Source organism: Uloborus diversus, chromosome 4 (assembly GCF_026930045.1).
Source record: "Uloborus diversus isolate 005 chromosome 4, Udiv.v.3.1, whole genome shotgun sequence".
Classification (NCBI taxonomy): domain Eukaryota; kingdom Metazoa; phylum Arthropoda; class Arachnida; order Araneae; family Uloboridae; genus Uloborus; species Uloborus diversus.
The window spans coordinates 151,001,555-151,010,559 of NC_072734.1; the positions used below are offsets into that span (position 1 = coordinate 151,001,555).

Consider the following 9,005-nt stretch of genomic DNA (forward strand, 5'->3'; position numbering starts at 1 on the left):
TGCCTTGCCTCCGGACACACACAGGAATGATTTATAACACAAGAGAAGGAAATAACACCCTGAGCACCGGCAGGAATCGAACCCACGACATCGGGCTTGGAAGACGAAGCTTCTGCCACAAAGCCACGGAGGTCCCATGTATGTATTTAAAATGTTTTTCAAATGGGCCGTGGTAGCCCGATCGGTAGAGTGTCAGATTCAGGGCCGGAGGGTTCTGAGTTCGAACCTCGATGGTCGAAGACCCACCGTCGTCATTAAAGGGGACTGGACGACGTTAAATATGCTCGTGGTCTCAATGTCCTCCAAGTGAAACGATACCTCTGGGGGTGCTAGCAGCAGGTAGCTATTAGCTCCTTGTCTAGTTCTAAATTCTCATTAACTGTTCGATCCGGTGATGGTGCTGCCATCTATCGGTATAAAAAATTAATGGAGGCAAGGCACTTAGTATGCAGTCCTCGACATAAATACAGTTGTAGTCAGTTGTGACTCGGAATCGAATCGAATGTTTTTCAAATCACTCTAAGAAGCGCTATCATTACTGCAATTTCAAATTTTAGATGCCAACCAAAACATTAAATTTCTTCAACTGTAAAAATTTATTCTGCAAATTTACTGCAGCGTCCTCCTAAAAAACGGGCGATTTTAAAAACTAAATATCTCCGTAATCTAAATTGTTTGATATGTTTGATAGTGTAATGTGTCCAACCTTTTTCTGTCCGAGTACCAGACCTCTTATTGAATATTGTAGAAGACCGCCCGTCATGGTATGACGGGTGAAAATTGCTTCTACATTTGAATGAAGCCATTGCTTGTTTGGTTATATTTTGATAGTTGAGATTGTAACCTTAACTCCAGTGGATGAGCCCTAAACTCCAGTAGATAGCGTTCATTGTTGACCATTTTTTCGTTTCCTCATTACCCTGAAATGACACTTACCAGTAAAAAAGTTACCGGATCCAGTTCAGCCTTATCACAATAAAGCCTTTCCCTGCATATTAAACATTACCAAAACATATTTTCAAATTATCATGCCGTGGCGCGAGTTTCATTGTTGAAACTCGCGGGTTACTCGATCATTGGCGGGTTACTCGATCATTATTTAAATGAGGATTATCGCTGGTCAGAACCAGCAAAAATGTCAAAATATTTTATCCTATTCTACATGAGAAAATATGGGAAAGGAAATATAAAATTTCCAACCAATAAGTGATGCTTATTTTATTAAATGCATGTTTTTTAGGAACTACTTTCTGAATATTTGGCTCAAAATTTGCGATATTGTCACTAATCGGGCTTTTCAATTAGTAACATTTAAACAGCACAACGGGTCACCCGGCAACTTCGCTAGACCGATGTGGCCCGCTGGGCGTAGGTTGGACACCACGGATGTAATTAGTACATTGATAAACATTTGCCTAACAGGGTAACAGGTATTGAACACGACATGTTTTAAATACAACGTAGTGTAGTGACCGCCATTTCTCTGCATATATTCAAGAATGTGACATGCTTAGTTGCATCACTTATTATTAGCGCATGCACTATATGAATTTTACTCATATCAAACCCCTCTTGGATTGTTTTCGCGAAATAAAAAAATAAAAAAAAATTAGATCTCGCGAAACCTGTTTCTTCAAAATTCTGTTTCCATGTTATAAAAAGAACTGCATTGCTACGATGAATTCTAACATGATCTCTAAATAATCGTTTCGCTGCAATAAAACTATCAAATTTTCTGTAATAACATTCAATTGGGAACGGTCGTTGTTCTCTCGTCCCCATCTAAATGTTTACTAAAGGCTATTGGATTATTAATAAATGATTAAATCTATTGTTATTATAGACAGATCCCGACTTAACTCAAAGGAAGGTTCTAAGCCCACAATAATTTCGAATCCCATTGAAGACTTCAGAGGAATACAGTGGTTGATTTACAGGTTTATGGCCGGTCGGAATGAATTTTTGGGTCATTTGTATCATGTGCATTATGAATCCCCTTTGAGGGTCCTCATAATTGTGACATGGTAAATTTGCTACTGGCAAAATCAATAAAAACTCTCCCTTAAGGAAGTTATTTTCCAATTGACAAGTCATTATTTTATTAGTACTGTTTTAAAAACGCACGTATTTTTCGTATAGTTGTAATGCTAGTACTTTGGGGCCCCTTAAGAAGATGGGGCTCCAGATCCAGGCCTAGTCGAACTGTGCGATAATCAGGCCCTGATTATTGACCTGATTTAAGTTATATCGATTTTAAAGGGACTGCAATAACTTTCTTCAGTGTTTGAGATAAGAATGGGGAATTGAGGGTGATTCTGGAACTGATGTCTGAGGGGGTAACAATTTGTTTTTTTTAGAGAAGAACTATTTTCTTTTCACCCATAATTTCGAGGGGGAGGTTGTATTCTCCCCATACGCGCTAATGCGAGAAAATGTTTTTAAAAGTCATCATATTTAAAAAAATATTCTTTTGTACATTCTAAATGAAAACTGGTATCAACTGAAGGAAGGCAAATAGCTTTATGAGGTAATGTCCAAGCCTTTCTCTTTCAAGATTAAGAATAAAAGTTTAGTCTGAGTCTTCAACTCAGAAAGTATTGAAGAACTTTTAAAATATTGTTTAGGTATTATGGCATGAAGCAAGTTTATTTCAAGCAGACTTCTGAATTTTAATATGTCTGGAGTCACAACATTTTACCCAGTCCAAAATCAGTTTCTGAAAGTGCTCCCCCCCCCCTCCAAAAAAAAAAACACAGTTTTTTTCACTCACCCAAAACTGCTTGATTCAAGTTTCCTATTCATATGAATTCAAACAATTTGTCTTCGCCATTTTATATTATGAAGCAGTTTTTATCGCAGTGAAAAACTCTAGCTGCTCATAGCTTCAAAACTTTGACGAAAGTGATTTGTTAAGAATTATTTCTTAATAATGTAAGACCAGTACAACGTCATGCATTGTTAAGGCTTTAAAGCAAAACACCAAAATTTTAAGACACGTCGTTACAATTTATATTTGATATCAGATTCAGATGTCAAAGATTTCTCATCGTCAGCCTTATCGTTAAGGTTGTGCAACGATGCAGAATCCTTGCAAAAATCTACATGGCAAGCCCCCACACGCTTTTTTTTACATTAAAGTTAATTGCTTGATCAAGTATTTAATTCCTATTTTAAGCTAATTAAAAAAACAGTTAGCTGTGGGGCATCCTCTTGCTCCTGAACATACTTTACACTCAAAGGTTATATTTTTCAACTTTTTAAGTTCATTTTGCTACAAGAGTGTGTTCATTTAGTTTTTAAAACTAGAATATTATTATTTGCTACTCTACAATTGGGGCAAACCTTATACCTAGCAGCGTCGCATCGTAATATTGTGGTTAGGATCTGCGTAGCCTTCACAATTCTGCCAGGTTAGCTTTGCCTCAACTGGTTACATTTCATCCCTTTCCATAGTTCAAGGAATTAAATGAAAAATATTTTCCATATTTGCATAAAAGCATACGTATTTTGGTGATTGTTTTACCGGACATTTCCTCCATCTGCTTCCACCAAGAACCATAGAACTTTTTTTTTTACATTTGAATGTATTGTGAAAATAAAGAAACTACAAATGTAAAATATCGCACATAGCTTTATTAAAATAACCCCAATATACGTTTCGTGTTAATATAACACACAATAACTATCTTTGCAGATTATACAAATACAGATATGGACATATTTGCATAAATATATCCACACATTTTTACGTTTACAAAATAAACACACACAAAATATAAAAAGATTCAAAATACATAATTTTCTACGAAAACTGGCAAAACATTACCACAGAAAAATATGCAACGAAAAACAAAACAAAGGGCTCGCATTTATATTATCAGTCTTGAGAGTGAATTTAAAATTTAAGAAAAAAAAAGTTTCATGCAGATTTGTTCTTCCGTTACTCTTTGGCTTTCTGGATGAAATGAATATAGAAAGCAGGATCCTTTACTTCATCCAGCTTCTTGAAGTCGCCGTAAACATAGTGTTTGCTATTCTCCCCAAAAACTTCTTTTAAGATACTAGTAAATGTTTCTAAGCGATGAGGGTAATAGGACAGGCGGAAATGGCTGTAAAGAGAAAAAATAATGAATGATTTAACTATTTATAGCAACCAGCAAGCCATTCGTAAGGTTTTTTTTTTTTTTAATGCTCATTTTCATTCGGCCACCCCGTTATTTAGACCTAGTCTTAAAAAATAATGTGATTTTCAAGACAAAGTTTAAGGGTCGTTTTTTCACTACAGTAGAAAATAAAATTTTTGCTCCCCTGCGTCAATAATGAGAAACTCTACTTTTTACTTGCATTTTTATTGAAAAATAGTGTAAATTTTAAGCTAAAAGATACAATAACTACAAAGATGCTAAACTTGTAGCATTTTTTAAATATTTATTTATTTATTTATTTATTTATTTATTTATTTTTTTTTTTTGAGAACTACAAACTACACTGTTAGTTTTAATATTTATTGAAAGCGCGAAATTTTCATTGTCACAGTTACAAACCGTATGCAATTTGATTTTATTTAATTTTTTTTTCAGGGCTAAACACAAAAGGATGAACTTAAGCAGAAAAACTTTATCTCAATACATAATATCCAAATTACTAATTCCCATCATAAATGAAAGAAATAAAAATACCTAACGTTATACGCTGTAAATAATCTTTATGATAAGTGTACTGGTGGATATCGACCATAAAATCTTTTTCTTTATTATTGCATCCTAACCGGTATTTTTTTTATGACTATGCCTTGTATTACCTATTCCAGAAAATCACCAGTCATAATATAAAGGATGCAAATTTTTGGTCATTTTAACTATATTCCATTTACAGAAACAAGAAAGAAACCCAACGAATAGTGTCCTCTCGAAATTCATGATTGCAGAAAACATAAATTTGAATTAGGACGCAAAATATTCAAATGAACACTGGGTGTTCCCCCCCCCCCCCCCCGGTGATACGACATGATTTCGGTTACACATCAATACAAAATAAATGCTATTAGAAGCCTAGCTAAAAAGAATCAGAGAATCCTTCTGCAACGTCTCCAATCCTTTGACTATATATTTTATAAAATAATATTCCACCACGTTTGTTATTCGAATCAATATCACAGTTTGAAAAAAAAGGTGAACTTCATGTTCGAAATTTGTTAACACATAAGTTTCAAAGCTTTCCCGAGTCTTGACTTCCTTTAAAGAATAAGAATATTCTCACAGCATCCCAATAATTATTATTAGTCTACTAGTATTATTATAATAATAGAGAGAGGTAGTTAATCCATGTTTACATAATTGTATGATTTTGTAAATAAAATCGGTAGTAAAAGAGCTTTCTTTCACTCATTATTTGCTGCTTAATATAAAACCTTTCAAGGTTCTTAATTTCCGCAAATTTTGTGGCGACGAAAAAAAAAAAAAAACTTTTTTTTTAATTCGGAAAAAATGGAGAAGTTGAATTTTACGAATAAATATGTATTCGCAAATTGCTATTATCTCAGAAAACATAAAAAACGTTAAATATTAAAAGATAAATGCAATTCGTGTTATGCTGTTTTTTCTTTTTGACAGAAAGGTGAAACTTATACTTTTAAAAAATTAACCAATTGCTTTCTTTGATAAAAACTTCCAAAATTACCTAAAATAGTCAAACCATCAATCAATTATTAACTTTGAGTAAGATGTGATTTTGACTTGGGGTTTTTGGGTATTTAGATGTAAATACGTGACTACCGTTGAGTTTACGGTGTTTATTGATTGTCACAACATGTTTTATGATTTATTAAAATGTTGCGATATGTTTTATTATAATTAACTCATTCTTATACATTTTCTTTTAAAAAAGAAAATGTATAAGAATGAGTTAATTATAATAAAACATGTCGCAACATTTTAATAAATCATAAAACATGTTGTGACATTGATATTTGCCTAATTGCTACGGATATTTTAGCAATTATTAACGACTTTATTGTACATATTTGTAAATTGATTTCCTCTGTTTTCGCAAGAACTGTGCCATAACTTAAAAAAATTCTTGAAGTGTGCCGGGCTCCTAACAATATATTATAAGTTTTGTTTGAATATTTCCATTAATTGATATTATTTTTACACTAACTCCGTTCTTTGTGCACATTTACACGATTAATGATCAAAGCAGCAAGTAAAACTTTGATGTACAGGGAAAGTAAATTATCTTACAGCTTTCATCATAAAAATTAGTGTTTCGTGCTTGATACTGAACATAAAAAAATATTTAAACAAAAAAAGCATTGGAATGTAATTACAATAATTTTCTGAACATATAATTATGTTCCAGACATTTTAAAATTTTGAATTGTTCCCCAGTGTTAATAAACCGTTCGTAATAAAACTTTTTTCCCCCCAAAATTTCCAGTTTTTTTCGACCGTTACCATCTCTACTCTTAACATAAACTGTGCCACTCATCTGTTTTGTTTTCTATTTAAGTGAAATATTTGTCACAGGGTGAGGCTTTGATGAGTAACCATTACACGTTTGTTTCCTTAAGAACAAAGATTTGATGCCAAAAGATTCTCGGTTCCTCTCACTTCTACTTGTTGTACCCCAGGGTGCCGCGTTGCTCACTTTGGGAACCCCTGTGTCAATGTTACCGTAAAAGTATATAATGCAGTTATTTTATAGAATACCTAGTTATTCCATGAAATAACTGATCGTGTCCGTTAAAGTGCGTAATATGTTATTAATTTGACACTTTAACTATTTATTCTATGAAATAACTAGGCATTCTATAAATTAACAAATGAGAGACAGTTAAAGTGTAAAATAAACAATTTATCCAAAATGAAACAACTAGGTATTCTATAAATAAACTAATGATAGACAATTAAAATGAAAAAGAAGCAATTTATCTAATTTTTGCATCGTATAAATGGTATTTATAGAAACGTACCATAAAATCATTTGTTACAACAAGGATTACTAAAACGACACTTGGAATTACGAAGAACATTATTTCTAAAACAAAAACATTTTTTGTTGACACACTGGGTTTTACTAAAACATTTTTTAAATCCCTGACCAGTACCTCAACTTTGAGCTGTCGTACAAGATATATGATATAGATTATTTTACACTTTAATGGGCAGCAGATCGTTATTCCATGAAATAACTAGGTACTCTATAAAATAACGGATTTCATACTTTAACGGTAATATCAACACTTACTCATAGAATTAAATTCATATTATTAATTGAACTCCATAAACTAGGGTAAATCTAAATGTATCCCACTCGTAGCTAACGTTGAGTTCATTAGCCAAAGTCGAGGTTTTTCATGTAATAATCAATTAAAGTTCATAAATACTTACTCAACCGGTGACCCATGATATCTTCCCTTCTTCGTAAATTCACTGTCCGTTCGATCGAAGTGTCCAACAATGTCCGATATGTCCATCGTATAATCCAACATCACCATCGTGGGACTCTGACCAGTGTACAAGATGGAAGTTTGGATATCTTTAATGTGTTTACTCTGAAATGGAAATTATTAAATGAGTACATTTGGGCACTATTATGTACTATTTAGGTGCCGTTCACACTTATTCCTTATCAAATACCTATTGATGTTTTAAATTTATAGTTCGATTTCTCTGGCTTTGTTTCTTTTGTTGTTCAAAATTGATGTTAACTTCTGTTGAAAGATTCTGATCCTTCTCAATATTGTATTTATTTTAAATTTCAATATAATTTGTTAAATGCTTTCACAATTTTGATACTTTATGAATCTTCTACAAAATAGCTTTGTTATTTACTAGTGATATCCGCACGGCTTTGCCCGTAGTAGAAAAAGGAAAAGATCATTTAGTGCGCCTGTATATTTACAAACAATGGATGACGGATTTCTCGGCAATTTGCTGTGTTCATTTGCTCGCCCATGTTACGGTTTCACGTTATGATAATTTGGTAATTTACTCGTCCACGGTATGATAATTTGCTGGGTAAAATGTTCTTAAAATCGGAATAGAAAAAGAACAAAATTGAATTTTCGAAAAATCACTCACCCCTATGCAACGAACTAATTCTGTGCCAAATTTCATGAAAATCGGCTGAACAGTCTAGGCCAGTGGTTCCCAACCTTTTTTGGCCCATCGCCCCTTTCGGAAGTTAAATCACACCTATCGCCCCCCACGTTCTTCCCTTAAAAACACAAATTAGATGGCTCTGATTTTAGTGAAGATTAATGTTACTGAACGTCTAATTTTAGTTTAGAGCTTCAAAAAGTGCATGATAAAGCAAATAAAGCTTTAAAAATGATTTTTTTATTCTTAACTCCCCCCCCCCAAAAAAAAGAAAAAACGTAATTTGAAGCGCTTTAATTAACCAACGTCATTTATATACTTAGCAAAAATAAGAATACTACATTTTTCAATAGCATACTTGTTTTTAATTGAAATCCGGAAAAAATTGAAAATTTTAACTGTTAAGATTTGTTCTTTTTTACCTTTTTAATGGTTGCCTTGTGCTTGATGGAACTCCGTTAAAGCTTTGATGTCTGGCTTTATATTAGTGAGATTTAATCTGAGGTCCCCTTTGAGGCAGATGTCCAATCTATTTCTTTGCTTCGTGAGAAGCTGCACTACAGAGCTAAATCCTTTTTCAACTAAATATGTTGAGGGGAATGACATGAGGAGTTGTTCAACTTTTTTTCCAAAGTTGTGGGTAAGTACCCAAAATCTTCACCCATGCAAGTTTGTAACCGTATTGCTTGAGAGTAATTTTTGATTCACAATCAAATTTCAAATCCATAAACTCTGTCTGCAAAGAGTTTTCCAGTTCATTTAATCTTCAAAATTAAATGGGTTTAAAATCCAGTCAGGAATTTGTAAGTTGATCAAATCTACAAACCTTGATTCCATGTTCTGATCAAGGTGAACAATAAAAATTAAAGTTTTTTCGTCTGCAAGTTCATCATCCACGATTAA

The 9,005-nt window shown here is 33.0% G+C and overlaps 1 protein-coding gene across 1 annotated transcript in view; it reads right to left on the minus strand.

Annotated features, from left to right (window-relative positions):
- Positions 1-3,615: 3,615 nt before the first annotated feature.
- The window catches only part of LOC129220437 (glycine N-methyltransferase-like), a gene marked incomplete in the record, with an annotated part of 16,591 nt that continues 11,201 nt past the window's right edge, over positions 3,616-9,005 (minus strand). The window contains 1 exon segment of the mRNA XM_054854858.1: positions 3,616-4,109. Coding sequence (XP_054710833.1) covers positions 3,941-4,109 — 169 coding nt within the window.